General features: G+C 34.5%; 1 protein-coding gene across 5 annotated transcripts in view; it reads left to right on the forward strand.

Annotated features, from left to right (window-relative positions):
• Positions 1–2,339: 2,339 nt before the first annotated feature.
• Positions 2,340–20,242, forward strand: part of LOC110037720 (serine/threonine-protein kinase/endoribonuclease IRE1a-like) — a 37,930-nt gene continuing 20,027 nt past the window's right edge. For 4 of the 5 annotated variants that reach the window (XR_002295358.1, XR_002295359.1, XR_002295360.1 and 1 more), the window contains exons 1-3: positions 2,340–2,788; positions 8,334–8,538; positions 8,625–10,195. Coding sequence is in view for 1 of the 5 variants with exons in the window: in XM_020742428.1 (XP_020598087.1) it covers positions 2,547–2,788; positions 8,334–8,538; positions 8,625–10,195 (2,018 nt within the window). In the remaining 4 variants the exon portion in view is untranslated. The remainder of the gene's footprint in view (positions 2,789–8,333; positions 8,539–8,624; positions 10,196–20,242) is intronic. The other variant, XR_002295361.1, reaches the window with a different exon arrangement.

Below are 20,242 nucleotides of genomic sequence, written 5' to 3' on the forward strand. Positions count from 1 at the left end.
TCCTTGCATTCAATTAAGAAAACCTGCTTTCCTTATAACTTCAAAAAGAAATAAACACTCATTGAACTTAGTGGTGGAAAAAGAGAATTTAAACTCTCATTTTTAAAAGAATTTAGTTATACATCCTAGATATTAGTAAGCTTATAAGTGTAGTGAAGTTTTAAATTTAAAAAGAATCTAGTGAAACAAATTTTTGATGGGGCTTCTCCTCACTTTATATATTCTTTTTAATCTCTTTTCTTGATGTAGATTTCAATCCTTAGCATAACTTTTTAAGGATCACTATATCTAGATATGCCTTTTACTAGTTTTAAATTTTACCATCATCCCTTGAAAATAAAACACTCCACACTCCTTCACTTATTAATTTCTTTTCAAAAATTTTAAAAGTATAAGTTGAAAATATAATTTTATGGAGGCTCAACTTATATGTCTAAATATAGCTAATTCAACAAGTATATAACTTTTTTCAACAAATAAATAACTAATTCATTTTTCTACATGTTGAATTACAAATTAGATTAACACAAGTCAAGTCTCATTTACATAAAGTTTAAAATAAGTAAGCTATGTCTTTCCCTTCTCAATATTGTGGAAGTTTCAATTTTAATCCCAACTCCTTAAATCTACTAAATCATGATAATTCAAATTCAGGTTACTAAGGACAAATACATTTAAGATTTTAAAAGATTTTTCTCCCCTAAAAATTGATTTTTAACATATATAAAAATTAAAAAACATGAAAATAAATGGGGAGAAAACAATACAAAAACACTTTCTACCATATGTGTCTATAATCAAGATTAACATATATAAACTGGAAAGATCATATATGCAATAATAATTAAATCCAAACTAAACATGAATACACATGAAGCTACACTAGAAAGTCTAAATAGTTCAACAGGGAAATAACAAGAAGTTCCACAATAATACAGTCAGATTAAATGAAAAAGTACATCAGTAGCAGTAGCAAGAAAATAAAGTCTAGTACATCCACATAAAAAATAAAAAAAAAAAACTACTCCTTATCCTTGTCGTCATCCTACTCATCATCATCCTCATCTTCTTCATCATTATCTTCTTCTTATTCCTCCTCCTCCTCCTCCGAGTCTTTAACCATCGACTAAGTGTGCTCGTAGGGCGGATAGGGTGGATATACAGGGAAATCCACTAAGTTGTCCCCTTTGATCCATTGGTTCCTCTTATACATCTCCAGTTGAGCAGCTTGGAAACTTACATCAGATCTTTTTGGCATTTATTCTGCCAATCTAAATGACCCATGTGATCAGCTATATCATAAATATAGGTCTGAATAATTGAGATGTCATCTTCTAGCCCCCCCAATCTCTCAGACACAGAAGCCAAGCTAGAAGAGGGATGAGGCTGGGAGTAGGAGGTAGAAGGCTAAGAAGAAGAGGCCCCAACACTAAAAAATGTTTACAACATAAACTAAAGATGGTTTTGGAGATAGGCTTCAACGGATGAAGCTGCTCCTCCCAACTTTCAAAAGAAACACCAGAATTTTGGCACAGTGAGAAAATAGTGGAGGGATGTCATGGTGCCAAAATATGGTACTTGTTAGTAGCTAAAAATGAAGGAAATTAATATAATAGAACCAAGACTTAATATTAGTTATAAATGAGAAAATGAACATAAAAAATTTGGTATAAAAACATCCAATACTTACTACCCACTCATAACTCATCAAAGGATTTACTGCCAAGTATATATACCAAAATCGTATCAAAGAATTTCCACTAATAATTGACCTACGAGACTAGTCTCTTCATAGTATTTTAATAATCAATTAATGATTTACATGGCTATTACTTAGTCCTACATGGCTTTTAAATTAAAATTTGATTCTTAAGGTTACATAAAATGAAAATATCCTAGCACAACTCTAATATCAAATTCAAAGAACACATTTAGAAAAAAAAAAAAAAACACAAAAGCAAAATAAAATAGACACTTTCAAATAATAATAAAAAAAAAACCATAATGCACAATATTAAGAAAAATGGTTATAGTGTGATAACAAATAATTACTATCACAAAGTTATACTTTATGCCAATACACTAACACTTCAAAACACGCACCCAACTCTAATGAATTTTTAGGGCATTTACATTCAGAGCACACAATTCTCATGTATTTCATATCTCACACTTAAAATTTCTTATATATGCATATAGCACTTAAATCTTTAAAATCACATCAAAAATATTACTATTAATATTTTTTTAAAGATGAAATAAATCTTCTCTTGCTTAAATTTAAAGCACCAACATATATGTACATATGAGATCTTAGGTAAGACATGTAATAGATGAGAATTCCGTGCTATGAAAATTCCCGTAAATTTTTGTCAACCTGGCGGAACGCCGCGCGGCATGGTGGAGCAGACAAACATGTAACTTTCCCAAAATTACACTTCTCTAATCCAATTGGATTCTCTCCATCTCAACGATACGTCGATCTCTCTTTTCTTCCTAAGGTTTTTCTCCAGATCGACGAATACCTGCAGCCCTCTTCTTCAACTATGTCGATGAAGCCGCTTTATGTTACCGTATTCTTACTTCTCTACCTTCCCGTGTTCGTGATCTCTGCGACGAATCTGACAAACAAAGTATCGCCTACATCAAAGGACCTGCTCATTCACGATCATTCACTTCCAGCTGCGGTCAGAAAGGGCTCCAGTAAACTCGCTTCCTTGCGAAGTTTTGATGATTTCGTGCTTGACTCTTCGTCAGCTACCGTATCTTCTATTTGTTCTTCCATGAAGTAAGTAATGGAAATTTGGATTCAAGGTTCTGTATGGATTTAAAGTAATAAACGCCTTCGATGATTCCTCTTTCGGTGAGCTATTGTTGTATGTATTTTCTTATATTTTGTTTTATGAAGGTTGAGCGGAAAATTTTCAACTATATGGCATGTATTTGTCCCTTTTGAATGGAGAGAAAATTTCTAGATTAGTGGGCAATCAGGGGGCCACCAATTGTCTGTATTGTCTGCTTCATTTTGTGGTTTAAGGTGCTGTTGTTTTCCAGAAGAATTTGATTCCGCTATTCACCCTTTCAAGTAATGAATAATGTCCATATCGTTTGTCTCAGATTAAGGGAGTATTGCTATCTTATATATTTCGCAAGCCTATGACTGTTGGTCTACATGGTTTAATTTTTGATGCAGAATCTATAACCAGCGGTGTTTAATTCAATATATTTTTTTTTGGCCGAGTGGTTCTTTTTGTTTTTGATTTATGCGGGTCTTATTTTTTTTCTGTTAGGTTGAGTAAGGTTTAAGAGTAGGTGACTCCTGTGATATTTTCACGCCTAAGAACAATTTGCATGTAGGTTTCCCTCGTTTTGAGTCAATTATTTCGAAACCTGTGTGTGGAGAAACCCTCAAAATCTCTTCCTTTGAGAGAAAACATACCCTCACACTCTCTTACTTAAGAGAATCCATACCCTTACAATCTCTTTAAGGGAAATGTACCCTTACGTTACTCATGGAAAAGGTCACCACATATGCCTATGTTTGGTAACTTTATAGTGAACATCTTCCAAAGCGGCCCAATATTTTGGTGGTCGCTAAGATTTTCACTAACTGTACAAAATTTATTCAGTTGATCCAAAATGATTAATAGATATACAATGGTAACTACTAGAGATTGAAAGAAATATATCACAATAATTTCATTTCATGAGATTTAAAGGTGAGCACATCTTTTTCCTCTTAGAAGTTTTCACTTTGGTCTCAATATGATCTATAAGCCAATGTAAATACATAATAGAGAGGATGATATTGTATATGTGAATCGCTAACCTTCAAATCATTAGAATGGGTTAAGATGTCTCCCCGGAATCTTCTTGTTACTTTATTGAATCATTTTTATTTACCATTTCTATCTCGTGTTCAAGTTGCAAAGGTTCTAATTACCTAGTGGAATAATTTATCTTATTCATTGTTTAACTACAGCTATGTAATCCATAGAATCCCTTAATAAATCATTAGATGACATGATACTAGGCATTTTTATCATCAAATCACTAATGTGGCATAAGCCACATATGAGTCACACGGGCCCATGAAGTTACCTTCACTTGCTTGACTGTCAAGCGCCACCATCAAACATTACCACGTTGGTTGAACAAAGATTATGCAATTGCTTTTACTTTTGTTAAGAAGGTTGTATGCATGGATACTGGGCTGATTGACAAAAGATGCTTGCATGCAATATTAGTCGATCATAGCTGTAATTAGCCTTGCTATTTTGTTAAAGCAAGAACTACCTAGGTTAACTATGATTATATCCTTTCATGTGGCTTTGATTGATCGATCAAGGCTAGATGCATGTGAACAAAGGTAACAACCCTGGCCTTTTGGTCTAATAATTGGGCATCCACTTTGTCTCGGGTGACCTTGATGAAGAATAATTTATCTTCATTAATGGATGAATGCATTGGAAGTGATTTTTTTTGGATGAATTGATAGCATTTCTAGGGATTGATAATTATCAAGTACCTTTTTTTTTTCGTTGAGTGATCTGGCAGATGAGCTTTACAAGGGTGTATTATTTGGTGAGCTCAACCGAATATATAACCTTTGCTATTCACAAATTCTTGGCCTCACAAATGGTGCTCTCTCAAGGTTTTCAAGGCTGTCCTTAGGTGCCCCACATGCACTGTCTCTGTATGACTATATATAAAAATGTCATCGTAGAAGACTAGTACGAATTTTCTAAGTTAAGGCCGAAATACCCTATTTATAAGGGATTGAAATGTGGGCGCGGTGTTTTTGAGGCCAAATGGCATTACTAAAAACTTGTAAAGACCTTACGAAAAACTTGTAATGTCCTTGTGTTTTGAACGCTGTCTTGTGCACATCTATTGGATTAATCTTGATCTAGTTGTGTCTTGACTTGAGATTAATTTTTGAGAAGATGATTGCCCCATAAAGCTCATACAATAGCTCATCAATCACAGAGAGAAGAAACTTATCAAACACAGTGTTTTTGTTCAAAGCCCAATAGTCACAAAATCTCAAGCTATCATCTTTTTTATTCACCAACATGACCGGACTAGAAAAGGAGCTCACATTGGGCCTAATAATTCCCGTTTTGAGGATCCCTTGGATCAACTTTTCTTTCTTGTCCTTTTGAATCTAAGGATATTGGTACGGTCCAACATTGATAGGATGGATACCTTCATTTAGGTTAATGACATGCTCACGCTCCTTCGTGGGTGATAATCTGCTCAGCTGCTGATTTACATTAGGAAACTGCTGTGGGAGCTGCTAAAATCCCTTGGGGAACTCCTCTAAGTTGGGATCCAAGATCTCCTCTACGCTCTGCAATTTCACCAAATAGCCTAACCTTGCTCCCCGTATTGTCTTGACCATGTTTCTGGATAAGATAACATCTCTCACACTTTCCTACCCTCCACCTTGAACTCCATCTTAAAGGATTTCCAATCCACTTTCGTTTTCCCGTTGCAACCACTTCATCCCCATAATCACATCAGTGCTGTTGAAGTCCAGGGAAAGTAAGTCCTCTATCAATTGTAGGCCTGATAGTGTTAGATTTACTCCCTTGCAAACTCCCCGACTTTTCTCTACCTTCACTGTCCCCATCATGACATCACAACTCCTTAAATCTACTAGCTCCAACCTTAGCTGATCCACAACTTCATTTGAGATGAAATTATGTGTGGCTCCACTATGCACCAACACTACAATCGGCTGTCCCCAATCCATCTCCTCACCTTAATAGTGTGATTCGGAGTAAGTCCCACCACTAAATTGAGGGACACCTCTGTAAGATCTAAGTGCAAATGCTCCTCTTCCTTCACCATGTCTTACTCCGACTCCTCACTATTTGTTTCCCCTTTCTCATGAACTACAAGGACTTGTACCGTGTGCTCCTTGCAATGGTGCCCTGAGACATTTCTCGGCACATCAAAAACATAATTGTTTCGCTCTTTTATCTTACACTTTTGCATTGACAAGGCACTTTAAATTTCCCCCAAAATGGTCTTCACATTTTTCTCCCTTAGTGTGTCATTTCGAAATGACATCATTTGGGTCCTCAGTGTCATGATCGTCGACACTTGTAGAATTTCCTGCGGTGCTGCCTTTGCTGGTCTTTTTCATCTGTTTCTAATCTTCCATCATCCGGGAAGCTCCATCATATCTCCCTCAATCCTTGCGGTTTCAAAGTTTGAAGGGCTACTCGGATGTCAGGCTTCAAGCCCTTCAAGAAGTTCCCCTTTAGTCCTGCTGCAGAATTACCCCTCAACTGCTCCAATAAGAGCTTGAACTTCTCCTGGTATTATGTATTCGTTCCCTCTTGAACCAGAGCAATATAATTATTCATGTAGGTCTTCTTCCCAGATGGCTTGGAAACATTGTAATGGGCAATCCTTAAAGCCCTCCCACGAATGTATCGAGTACCTCGCCTCCATCCAGATGGCTTGGAAACGTTTTAATAGGCAATCTTTAAACCATGTCAGGGCATTTCTCTCCAAACATTGTCCTGCCGTTATGAGCTTCTCTTTCTCAGGTAACCCGTTTACTGTAAAGTATCGCTCCACCTGATACACTCACCCATACACATTTTTTCTTTCGAAGATCGACATCTCCAGTTTCCCTACCCTCGCATCGCCACCCCAACTTTCTCTCTCTTAAACACTTCCCCATTTGTCTAGGGCTCCTTCAGCCATAGCCATACCTTTCCCCCGCTTCTCTCCTTCCTTCGTTGTGCTTCTCTGTGTCCCTTGCGGTACCCCTTCAATTTTTGGCCTATTCCCCTCATAAGTTTCCACCACCTCTCGGAGTCCTAGGAGGGAGCTCTTGGTGATAGATGTTTTTAACTTCATTGCCCTCTCGTTCGATCCCATTTCCTTTCAATTTGGTCAGGGATTCTCTGATTAACCCTTGGTTAGGGTTTGTAATTTAAGCTGTCGTTGGTGCATTCGATTGTATCTCCGTGAGACTCTTTATCATTTCTTCCATGCTGCTGAATCGATCTTCCATTTGGTTCTCTATGGAAGAAAACCTATCCTTTATGGTGGCGAACTTTTCCTCCTTTTCCCGATCTGATTGCCCTACTTTTTCTTCGAACAAAACCACTTTCTTTGCTGCCACTCCTCCAATATCTCGTTCCGATACTACTTTCTTATTATTCAGAACCAAAAACAACGAAAAAACAATGAATAAATTGCGATAGAGTTGTGGGAACTCAAATGAGGGCTGATTTTAATAATACAAACGAAAGCAAACAAGAAACAACATTGATTTATTATTCGAGAGTAGACAACCTATCCATAAACCCTAGACGCTGCTAGGAACACTAGGATAAAAGAAAAACTACAGCCCAAACAAAACATAAAAACAAACCCTTGACAATTAGCTCTCATAAATACTCTCCAAGGCCCCCTTTCAAACTTTATGCCCAAAACCCCCCTTGATTCCCCTCCTATACGTAGAGGTTTGAATTTAGCTCGAAGGTCGTTAATCGCTCGAAAATCGATTTGAAATTTGGCTTCGATCAAGATTAAATCGAAATAAACGGGCCAAGCTATGATCCAAAAATTTGGATCGATTTTTTTTTGAGCCATACTTGGGTCGGCTCTAACCGACTTGAGATGGGCTCATATTTACAAAATTATATATGTAATGCTGAGTAAATCTAAATATAAGGAGTTACGAGCTAATTTTGAGCCGATTTCGAGCTGGAACAGATCCAGATAACTCAATTTGAGCCAGTAAGTTTTAATTTTGAGCCATATTGAGCCGATTTCGAGCTGAAGCTGATCCAAATAATTCATTTTGAGCCAAAACGTTTCGATTTCGAGCTGGATCGAGATCAATTCCATTTCGAGCCGGGTCGGCTTGAAATGTAATATAATGAGCACAAGCCGATTTCAAGCTGCACTAAATCTATGCAAGCCGATCCCAGCTCGCCTTGAAATCAAATCGTTAATAGCTCTAATTGTACATGATTAGCGGCTATGTGGACCCCACCCGGGCACTGAAATCGTGCTCAGCCTCTCTTAGGTATCCCGCCCCTCTATGCTTGGTCGGCTGGCTCGACCTTATAATTATCGGTGCTGCTGGGTCCGGTTGGTTCAGATCTGTCCAACTTGGACTGGCTCGCCTCTTCCGCTCCCGTCGGCTCTCTTATCCTTCTAAGTGGGTGCAGGCTGCTGGGGTGCAGGCATGCCAGCAGCGGCATAAAATTGTATCAGGAAGTACATATTTATTTAGTATTTTTTTCTTTATGGTAGTATTTTACTGTCCATAACATGGCACTATATATTTTTTTAAACAGCGAGCCTGGTAGATTTCTTCTTGCATCACTGGATGGAACCATTTTATCAGTGAACTGCAAATCTGGGATACAGTGGTCATTTCAGACGGGTTCTGCACTCTCATATTCAGAGCAGGCTATTTCAGAAATTGATGAAAGAGGGTGTTTTTTATGCTCTGGTGAAGATTGGAAACTTTATGAGTATTGCATGGGTAGTGGGTTCAGGGTATGTTTTTTATACAGTTTAAAAGCATTTATTTTAATCATGGCCTCAGTTAATTGCAGTCTTTTGTGTCCTTTTCTATGATATAGGAACTTGACTTGACAATTGAGGAGTATGTGCACAATACACCAGAGATACGTGGTCCTGAGATAACTATTGGTTCAAAAATGGCTACTATATACCTTCTCGATGCTGATACTGGAGAGCAACTGCACAAAGACCAAACTCCCACTAATCGTCCTGCCATTTCTTCTCCAAAGTTTGGAAAGAAACTAGTTTCGTCTCAGCTGGAGATGGGCAAAAAGGCTAGAAATTACATTATCATGGTTAGAACAGATTATTATTTGAACTCTTCTGTTCTTGGAAAACCCCAGTGGAATATGATGGAATCTCGTATAAGCGCCACATATATTAAAAATGTGGAATCCACAAAGGCAGTTGATGACCTTAAATTGGTATCCCCATTTCAGAAGGATATTCCAGTGTATTTCCTGCGCAAGGTGAATAATGCATTAACGGCAGGTTCTGGAGTTCCAATGCTGCCTACAGCATTCGATTTCCAGAACAATTTTTCTGCGGATGCACAAAACATCTATAAAAAATCAATTGGCGTGCCTAATATTCTACATGAAACTACAGGTGGTGACCAGAATCTACAAAGGTCTGAAAACCTTCATTTTCTTGCTTCGGGTGACTCATCTAAAGATGCAAATGAATGTTCGTATGGAAACTGTGTTATGTTTAAACCTTTTGAAAGTAAAGTGTCTTATGAAGTTGTAAGCTTACAACCTCGGTTGAATCGTTTGACAAATGGCCCATTTGAAAAGGTTTTAGGTATATCAGATGATTCTCTAATTTTTGCTGATGATTTGAAATCGGATAGAGCTCATGACAATCAGTGGAACCTTAAGGTCACGCTCCTTAAAACATTCTGTGGTGTTCTGTTTTTTATAGTCGTGCCCATAGTTCTCGTACCTGTCATATATTTTTGGAAAGCAAGAAGAACGATCAAATCTGATAGGAAATTGAGTAATAAAGCAAAACCTTCACTCAGTCCTAAGAAGAGAAAAACTCGGAAAGCTGTCAACATGAAAAGTAGTGCAGTTACAACCAATCATGACAACATAGTTGCGTCTGGAAAGCATAACACTGAAACCAATGAGCCTTCTACCTTCCAAAACTGTGATAAAAACCTGATGAGCCTTTTAAGATGCAACGGTACTGGTGATGGGAGATGGGTTGGCAAGCTTTTTCTGTCAAATACTGAAATTGGTCGAGGAAGCAATGGCACGGTTGTCTTTGAAGGGATCCATGATGGTCGTGTAGTTGCTGTCAAGCGACTTTTGCGTGCTCATCATGACATAGCTTTTAAAGAAATTCAGAATCTTATTGCTTCTGATCGGCATCCAAATATTGTTCGGTGGTATGGAGTAGAGCAAGACCGGGACTTTGTTTATATAGCACTAGAGCGCTGCATTTTCAGCCTGAGTGAATTAATACAGCTAGACACAGATTGCTCTTTCCCCACAAATACTGGTGATTATTTGACTTACACGAAGGAGCAGAAGATTATCTTGCCCAATATAAAAGGTATCAGCAGAGATATTCAGTTGTGGCGGTCAAATGGACTCCCTTCTCTCCAGCTTCTGAAAATAATGAGGTTGGTAAAAAAACATCCTTTGTTTTCATTAGGAACCATCAAAATTTTGCTTTGCTCCCAGTGTTATTTCTATCCTAGCTTATCGTACTTCATTTTTGTGAATTCTATGAGGACTTTAGGAAATCTATTTTTATTCCTGGAAAGCAAAGCTGATATAATATACGGTTTTTTTATTGGAAAGGTTAACTTTTAATTTACATGTAGGTTCGAAAGGTTTACAAACATTAGCTGTAGGTCTAAAGATTTAGGGAATTAGTATGGTGTTGCAAGTTCCATATATTTTAGGTACCTGTTAGGTAAAGCATATATGAATTGGCTTCAGTCAATTCGATATATTGGACATCAAACTAATGCTTTTGATTTATTTTCTCTGGTATATTGATCAGACAAACTTTGTTATAAATTGAAACTGAATTAGCTGCCTATTTTATTTGTTGGGTTGTTTTTGAGCCAAGTTAAAGTTTACTTGGTTACAAAATATGCTTGAATAGCTTGGCTCTTAGGTTGATTTAAAAATAAATTGTGAAATTTAAATTGATACAAAAATTTATTCACAAATAACAATATATGTACTTGAATTTATGGAATACCATCTTAAGATTTGCGAAGTGTCAATATAGCTATCATTTTGTGTGCACTTTTTCGTTTATTTTTATCTTTATATTTTTTATTGTTGAATAGAAATTGAACAATCAATTTACCATGTTTCAAACCGATTATTAATGAATTTGTGAACGATGCCCAATTCCTCGAACAACCTGACATTGCTAGTTTGTTGCTTTTAGCTTAATAATGTACCCCATCATATAAGAGTTACGATATAAAATTTCTTTGTTTGCTTAGTTAGGTGACAGTTTTTTAGCCTGAAGTGTTTGGATGATGCAAATGTTGCAAACCGATGCATCATTTACTTAGTTAACTGAAGTTTATAATGTGCGGCCATGGAAATAATTGGATATGGGAAGAAAAATTGAAGTATCAATTAATCACAAAACTCTTATTGTTGGTGATGGAGCTCATATAGTTATTAATAATCCATATCACACCACATCTATTCAATTAATCACAAAACTCTTATTGTTGGCGATGGAGATATAGTTATTAATCATCCATATCACACCACATCTATGGTTAGATGAAACATATAGAACCTATGATATTGTTTGCTTACTTTATTTTTTTGGGTATTTGTGACTTTTCCTTTTTAGAATTCATTTATCATTATCCAATCAGTGTAAGGGCTATTTGCTACTAGTTTGGGTCATACTCTTCCTACAAATAGCCTTTACAGTACCATTTAGATTTAGTTGTGAAAATCAACTTTTTCTCTTCTTTTGGCGAACTAGTCTAGCAAGAAACTCTTCCAAGAGCCGATGCACGTGATGCTTCCCTCTGCTAGTTTCAAAGAGATGTGGAGACATTTAGTGTTTTTTGTTTTATGTAAAATTCCTTCTTCCAAGTTCTACATCCTCTTTTTTAATTTTTTTTGCCAAATTTTGCTCAGCTTGCACTCCTTTTGTGTTAGGCGTTGAACTCAAGATGGTATGGTTGGAAACAAAACACCCAAACATTAGGTCAAGTGGGCTGCACTTCATTATGCAATTTAGGTAGGGGTTACGAAGTAATAATTTAGGTCATGTTATTTTTATAAATAGGTCTTATAAGCCCGAATTAGACTTAATTTCAATAATCATACTATTTTCTTCTTAAATAATTTGGCAAGTAAATGTATAAAATCGTGCAATTGGATTGAGGCATTTTTCAAATCGCGCGAGAAGGTGTAGCCTTAAGGCTATCTGAGGTGTAAACCTCACAATTTGAAAATTACGTTGTAAAAGAAAGTGGGTAGAAAAACATATACTAGTATCTTAATTTTTAAATATATGAAAAAAGACAATAAGATCATAACATGATAATTACAAGGGTATAGTACTGTAAATACAGGACTACAGGCCAACCTACCATTCTTTGCTACAAAGCATGCAGTACCTGCAGTTTCAGTTGCAATTTCTTTGTACAACATACATAAGAAAATACAAAATGTGTACGTACTAAGAGAACTGCTTACTGCTCCTTCCCACCAATTTTTCCGACTTTCTTGGCAGCAGGAGGAGCAGGTGGCTGCTGGTGACTGCATATGCCTCGACACGATTTTTTCTGTGATTGTGTAGAGGCGCTTTTTGTAATTTTAAACACTGCAGCCAGTTTAGATGCCTTTCAATAGTAGGTGCATATGATGTTCAGCTTCCTTTGGTAATTTCAAAGACATGCTTGAGGTATGCAGTTATTTTTCTCAATGTAAACTTCATTCTTTGAAGATCCACCATGTTTCTGTTTTTTTCTGTTAGCTTTTGCCACCATCCATGGAAAGTGGTTCCAAAGCTCTTTGCCGCAATTCTTCATGTCTTCCAGTCTATCTTTTGGTTTCTTAGCTAATGCATGTTTTAAGCGATCAGATTGCTTGCTAAGTTCTCTCACCAGAACTTTAAAAGCGTAGGGCTTTTTTTTTTTTTTTCTTCAGTGGTATGAAAAGTGCTGAAAACATGTTTGGCTGAACTGATTTACTTATTTTTTTTGTTGATTAAGAAATCGTTGCATTTTGTTTCCTCAAATTTAGGAAGCATCCTCAAAGTTTTTCTAACTTGTTCCAAAATATTGATTTAGCAAACAAAATTTAGAAAACATAATCAACTTTATATTAATTTTAAATATTTAAATAAATTAATAATTTTAATAAATATTATAATAAAAAATATTTTTGTTTTTATTTTATTTTAGCCAAAATTGGATTTTAATTATATTGAAATTCATAATTATTATTTAAATTAATATATAAAATTAATTATCTTATCGGAGTGTCTTAAAAAATTGGGGCATTTACATACGTACCACACAATTCCTATGTATTTAGATATCAAAGACTCAAACTTTTTACATTTATACCACCCAAATATTTCATATCACATAAAAAATATCATTTTTTTAGCTTTTAGAAGTAAAATATCCATTTTCATGTATAGGTAAATGTATGTAATAATTTAAGTTTAGGTGTGAGATTACGTAAATACATAGGAATTGAGTGGTATGCATGTAAATCTTCCTAACAAGTTATTTTATAATCAAAATAATGACATGTTTATTGCATTAAGCAATTACCAATAAGAATTGGAATTATTATTTTAAAAAAGCTCATATTTGCACATATATCTATAAAAAAAAATAAAGAACTAACTTTATATGCTTCAATAACTTATAATGACATTGTTGAAATTATTTAGGAAGTTTTAATTTTATTATCTTTTATTATTTTCTTTTATTAGAGCTTGTATTATTGGTGTACTCTAATTCTCGTTTCCTTTTTATCATGGGGATTTATAATTTTCTTAATGTAAGGAGCTATCCCCTTTTATTTATCATGTGATCTCTTAATATGAAATTGAAGTGAAATAATTATTTTTCTCCTGCAAAAAACTATATGGTATCAGTGCAGACGACTTATCCTTAACCACATTTCCATGTGACTCCTTCGCATTAGGATATTCACAATGTATTGCTGGGAAGGTGACTACTGGATCACGACGTACAAAGACTACCAAAACTCCGGTCTTTCTCCTCTTTCGCTCCGCTTCTACCTAGAACCATCGACTAGCTGGAGTTTTAGATTGACAAAACTTTGGTCTTTCCTCACGCTCCACAACATCCGTAGTTGCTGAGGGTTCTAGACCGACGATTGCTCATGCGTTTTCATTATCTCATTTTCTTCTTTGAACAATGTATAGGAGTTCCGCGCTGTTATTGATCGAAAAAAGCCATCCGCATTGTGGCGTAAAGGAGTTATGTCCTGGTCGCGCATCGAAGTGAACAAATTGCGGCGTACAGGAGTTTCATGCCATTCTTGATCGAAAACAAAGATTGAGATTGCAACGTAAAGGAGTTTTGCTTCGCTCACAAGATTGAGATTGTGGTGTTGTTCAGATTCTGAGGATGTCGCATAAATCGAAAATGATGATGTGAGTTCAAAAAAGTTCTACCACATTGATCGGTTCCGGTAATTCCGAACCTACATAACCTCTCCCTACACTCATCTATTGAGTGTTATCCTCAAAATTTATCGCCGCATCCCATAGTGATATCTACCTTGAGTGGGCTCAATTCATAAAATTGGTGATCAACGAGAGAGGCAAAATTGGGTATTTAACCGGAGAGATTTCAAAACCTATTGTTGGTGATTCAAATATGAAAAAATGGCAGTATAAAATTTTTTTGGTCAAGGCTTGGCTCATCAACTCCATGAAACCTAACATAGGAAAGTTACATCTATTCCTTCCCACTGCTCAAGACATTTGGGAGGTCGTTCAAGCTCTCTATTCAGACTCAAAGAATTAAAGTTTTGTGTTGAAAGCTCAATTTGGACATCTAAAACAAAAGGATCATGCTGTTGCGACGTATTACAATATGTTGGTAACATTATTTTAGAGGCTTGATCAATGCCATGATGACATATTGGAGAATTCAAATGATTATGCTCGTCACTAGAGAAGAGGAAAGTGATTGGGTCTACATATTCTTAGCCGGTCTTAATGGGAGTTTAGAAGAAGTTCGTGGTCACATCCTCGGTAGGAAACCTCTACCCTTAATTTGAGAAGTTTTTTTCAAATTTAGACTTGAAGAGAGAAAAATTATGTTGTGCAATACCTAATCGTCTATTAATATTGAACAAGTGAGCTCGGTTCTTGTGTTAGAAGAGGCTGATACTGACAAATAGGGCAAAAAAAATCATGGTGTGAGCATTGCAAAAAATTATGGCACATGAAAGAGACATGTTGAAAGCTTCATGGTAAACCTACAAATTGGAAATCAAAATCCAAGCATGGAGGTCAAGCTTATCAAGCCATTGCTGAAGAAATTCATGAGAAGCCTGTGATTCGAATGTAGTTCCTTTTGCTAAGAAGCAATTAGAGCACTTTCACAAATTATTTCAATCTTTAAAATTTTTCTGGACTTCGTCCCCCTCCTTAGTATAGATGGATAACTCTTCAGTCACTGCTTTATTAATTGTTATTCCTAATTTTTCTCATTCGTGGATGATTGATTCTGGTGAAACAAATCATATGGATAGTTTTAAATTATTTTCTTATAGATGTTGTGTAGTAATAAAAAGTTGGTTCCATCTAGATAATTGCTGGGATAGGAACCATAGAACTTTCCTCATTGTTAACTCTTTGCGATGTTCACTATGTTTCTAATCTATATAACTTGTTGTCCATAAGTAAAAAATATTGTTGATCATTAATGTCTACCTAACTTCTTTTCTTCTTGTTGTGAGTATCATAAATCAACCAAATGGAGGATGATTGAAAGTGCTTACGATAAACTTGACTCCAATAGATAATGTCAACTTGCTGGTTTAAATTCTATTTTTAGTTCTAAAGATAATGAAATTATGTTATGATATTATAGATTATGTCATCCCAATTTTTTACCTAAATGCTTATTTCATAAATTATTTCAGAAAAATATGTTGTTTAAATGTGAAGTGTGTCTGTTTGTTGAGCATCATCTCGTATCATTTCTCCACAAATATACAAACCAACTACAAAATTTAGTTTGATTTATAATGATATCTGATGGATCAAATTATGAAAAGGAACTCATTTATTAGGAGAATATGAGAAGGAAGGAGCTCCTCAAAAAAAAAAAAAAAAAAATTAAGATGGAGCACAAACGCCCCCAGTTGGGGTGTTTCTACAAGTCATTTTTTAAGAAACACCTCCCTAAGGAGCGGTTTCGTTTAAATACTAATTTTTATTTATATATATATATATATTTATATATTTAAATATTAACATATATTAATTATTATTATAAATTAATTTGTTAATTATTTTTTACATTAATTAAAATATTAAATATGTTAATTATTTTTTAAATTAATTAATATTTAATTAATAACTAATTATATATGAAATTTGTAAAATTTATTTCATTTTAAAATACTCTCGTAACATTATATTTACAAAAAAATGCTATCTTCTACATAGAGGTGAAATAACGTCAGAGCTCGGTGTATATCTAGACAGCGGTCGCAGTGGTCGATGTCACAACTGACTTTCTTAAAATTTTTCTTCAACATTGTCTTCAGTTGCGTCATTTGTAGCTTGTAAGTTTCAGGTGACGAGGTGCCACTCGATACATTTCCAGTTTATTAGCGGAAGAAGTAGCTATATGAACTTCTAGATGAGCAGGGGGTATAAAGATATTTCAAGTGCTTGCGTTTCATTAATAATTTCAAGAATATCAATTGTCACACCGACCACTGTGACAACGTCTCGATATGCATCGGGCTCAGAAGTCATTCCACCCCTATATTGAAAGTAGTATTTTTTTTGTATATATGATGTTACAAGAATATTTTAATGTGAAATAATTTTACGAATTTCATATATAATTATTATTTAAATATTAATTATTGTGAAAAATAGATAACATATTTAATTTTTTAATTAATGTAAAAATAATTAACATTTTAATTTATAATAATAGTTAATAAATATTATTATTTAAATTATTTATAATAAAAAATATATATTATATATATACTTATTTTTTAATATTTAAATGAAATCACCCCCAAGAAGGCCCTTTGTTCAAAAAGGACTTTTATAGAAATGCCCCCATTTGGGGTGTTTGTTCCCCATTTTAAAACTTTTTTTTGGGCAGCTTCTTCCCAATGTTCTCCTAATAAATGAGCTCCTTTTCATAGTTTGTCCTATTTGGTGTCCTTGTAAAAAACTTGCAAATTCTGGAAAAAAATGATTTGTGAATTTTTCTGGTAATCTCACTAGGTAAAGTGGATTTATCTAATAAAAAAAATATCTGAAGTAGAAATAATGTAGAAAACTTTTTACACAATGGTTCAAACACAATTTCAAATGACATTTAAATATTATGGAATGATAATAACCGAGAGTGTTTCAAAAACATTTTTGGGTCAATTCTTTCATGAAAAAGGAATTATTCATCAAAACTCTTGTGTCGATATTTCTCAATAAATTGGATTAACTGAAAGAAAAAAAAATACTTATTGGAAATAGCTCGGACATTGTTATTTACCATTCTGACACCTAAATATATTTGTGGTGATGTCATTTTCACTGCTACTTTTCACATAAACAGAATACTCAATAAGGTTTTATACATTGAAATACCTTTTGATATTTTTAAAAATTTTTTCCCAAAAAATTGGCTCTCATCTTCCTTGCCTCTAAAGATGTTTGGGTGAATTTTTTTCGTTCACTTTCATAATCAATGAGAACTTTAATCTTGTGCTAAAAAATGTGTTTGTTGGTTATGCTCCTAACCAAAAATAGTATATATATTTTGATCCTAATTCTAAAAAAACTGTGTTATCATGGGTGTTTATATTTTGATTTACAACCATTTTTTCACCTCATCTTTGAGGGGAAAAACAAAATAAATATGTTTCTACTTAGTTTTAGGATTTTCTTCAAACAAAGAGTGCCAAAATCGTATGTCCCCAACTTTAGTTGTTCAACCAGAAAATCTAATTGATATTATATCAAGAGAGAGCGCACCGAGTTTTTTAGATATCGAAGTTCCTACAATGCTATTTCATAATGTTGATAACAACGAAGAAACATGAAAAAAATGACAACTGTGGTAATGTTTGATCTAGCATACTCGTGACTAAGAATAACCCAAAAGAAAGGGTTTATGAATCCTTTGCACTACTCATTATCCACAAACCAAGTAATGTCCTCACTAATCCTTACCTCATGTTCACTCCACTTCATCAAATTCGGAGTCTTCTAGTTTTGAATCGGATCCTAGTTTGAATCTTGAGTCTAATGAGTCTTGCATTCCCATTGGGATAATGTATTACACCCAACATTCATTGTACTATTTGTCATATTAAAATCTCTCACCTATTTTTTGTGCATTTACCTCACAATCATCGCATATAGAGATTTAGAGATTCTTGGAATTATGTAGGATGCTCTAAATTTCCTAAGTAGAATGATGCTGTTTTTAAGGAATGAAAGCTCTTGAAAAAATAGCATGGAGAAGTGATTGATCTACCTAGAAGAAAGACAGCTGTTGGATGCTAATGGGTGTTTATAATCAAGTATAATTTTGATGACTCTTTAGAATGACATAGGGATAGACTGATTGTTTAGAAACATTCGCTCCAATTGTAAAACTAAACTCTGTAATGGTACTTTATCAATTGCAGCTATTCTTGGCCCCCTACAACAGTTAATATAATAAATTCCTTCTTCAATGAGAACTTGGGGGAAAAAGTTTATATGGATGCACCTTCGAGATTTAATTAGAGGTTTGATACAAAAGTGTGCAAACTAAAAAAAATCTTGTACGGGTTGAAGTAGTCTCTGGGAGCGTGGTTTGAGAAGTTTATGTTGTTTGTTAAAAGTCAGGGGTTTACTCGTGGGCAAGGAGATCATATAATGTTCTGACATTCAAAGGATGACAAGGTAGCCATACTGATCGTATATGTGGACGATAATATTCTCATCAGAGATGATATAGATGAAATGAACTAGTTGAAGGATTCCTTCTAATCAGTTTTTGAGACAATGTACTTAAGATCTTTGTGATAGTTTTTTTGTATGGAGGTTGCTAGATTGAAAAAAGGAATTGTTGTTTCCTAAAGGAAGTGTGTTTTTGACCTCCTAAAGGAAACTAGGATGAGTGTTTGTAGGCATGTAAACACTTTAATTGATCCCAATCAAAACTTGAGAGATGAAGAAAAAAGTGGCCTAGTGAACATAACTCGATATCTAAAGTTTGTGGGAAAGTTGATATACTTATTACACATATATCGCTTTTGCTGTAAGTTTGGTAAGTCAGTTTATGCATTCTTCATATGAGAAGCACCTTGAAGTAATTAACAAGATTCTCGTATACCCAAAAATTACATTCGGCAAGTGTTTATTCATTTAGAAGATCACACAATATAATATAGAGACATACATCGATGTATATTGGGCAGGCTCATTTGTTGATAGGAGATCAACCTCCGAATGTTGTATTGATGCATGCGAAAATCTAATTACCTGACAAAGTAAGAAATAAAATATTGTGGCAAAGAGTACTGCCAAACCAGAATACCGAGCTATAGCTAATGGAGTATGTGAGATGTTGCTGCTGAAGAAAATTCTTGAAGAGTTGTGGATTTTGATATATATGCCAATGAAGTTATACTGTGATAATAAAACTGTCATAAATATTACAGAAATTTCTATGCAACATGATCGCATAAAACATGAAGTTATTTTCTTTTTTTTTATCATAGGAGTTATGGCTGATTTATAATATTTCTATTCTAAGCAGCCATCCCCCTCTATTTATCTCGTTTTATATGAAATTGAAGTGGAATAATTATATAATATTTCTAATGTAAGGAGCGATCCCCCTCTATTTATCTTTTAATCGTTTTATATGAAATTGAAGTGGAATAATTATTTTCCCCCTCCAAAAAACTGCAAGTATCAATCATATAAACTAATTTTTTTCCAATTTAGTTGTTGGATTTGTTATATACAACCTTTATGACATGATAGAAGTAGTAACTATTAAATTTGTGGATATTAATTTCTTATTTAATTAATAATTGTAAGAAGTTTATAACATGCAAAAAATAAAATAATGGAAAAAATTTTAAAGATAGTTATTACATTATTTGTACAATAAGAGAGGTATATGTATGTATATATATATATATATAGATTCTTTTTTAAATAAAAAAATAAATAAATATATATATATATATATATATATATATATATAGTGCCGCAAGCCGTGACCTGTTGGTTGGGCGGGGTTCACTGTAAGTCCGCTCAGGTCACGGGTTCGATCCCTAGTGGCGTTGAGTTCTCAAATATTTAGGCACATGACGCAGACTCTCATCATGGGGCCTAACACATGTGAAATCGGTATTTGGGCCTCTGCCAAATATCGATTTCAGTTATATATAATATCTAAATATATATTTTTGGGAACACTCTC

This window comes from Phalaenopsis equestris, unplaced genomic scaffold (genome assembly GCF_001263595.1).
Source record: "Phalaenopsis equestris unplaced genomic scaffold, ASM126359v1 Scaffold224046, whole genome shotgun sequence".
NCBI classification, from domain to species: domain Eukaryota; kingdom Viridiplantae; phylum Streptophyta; class Magnoliopsida; order Asparagales; family Orchidaceae; genus Phalaenopsis; species Phalaenopsis equestris.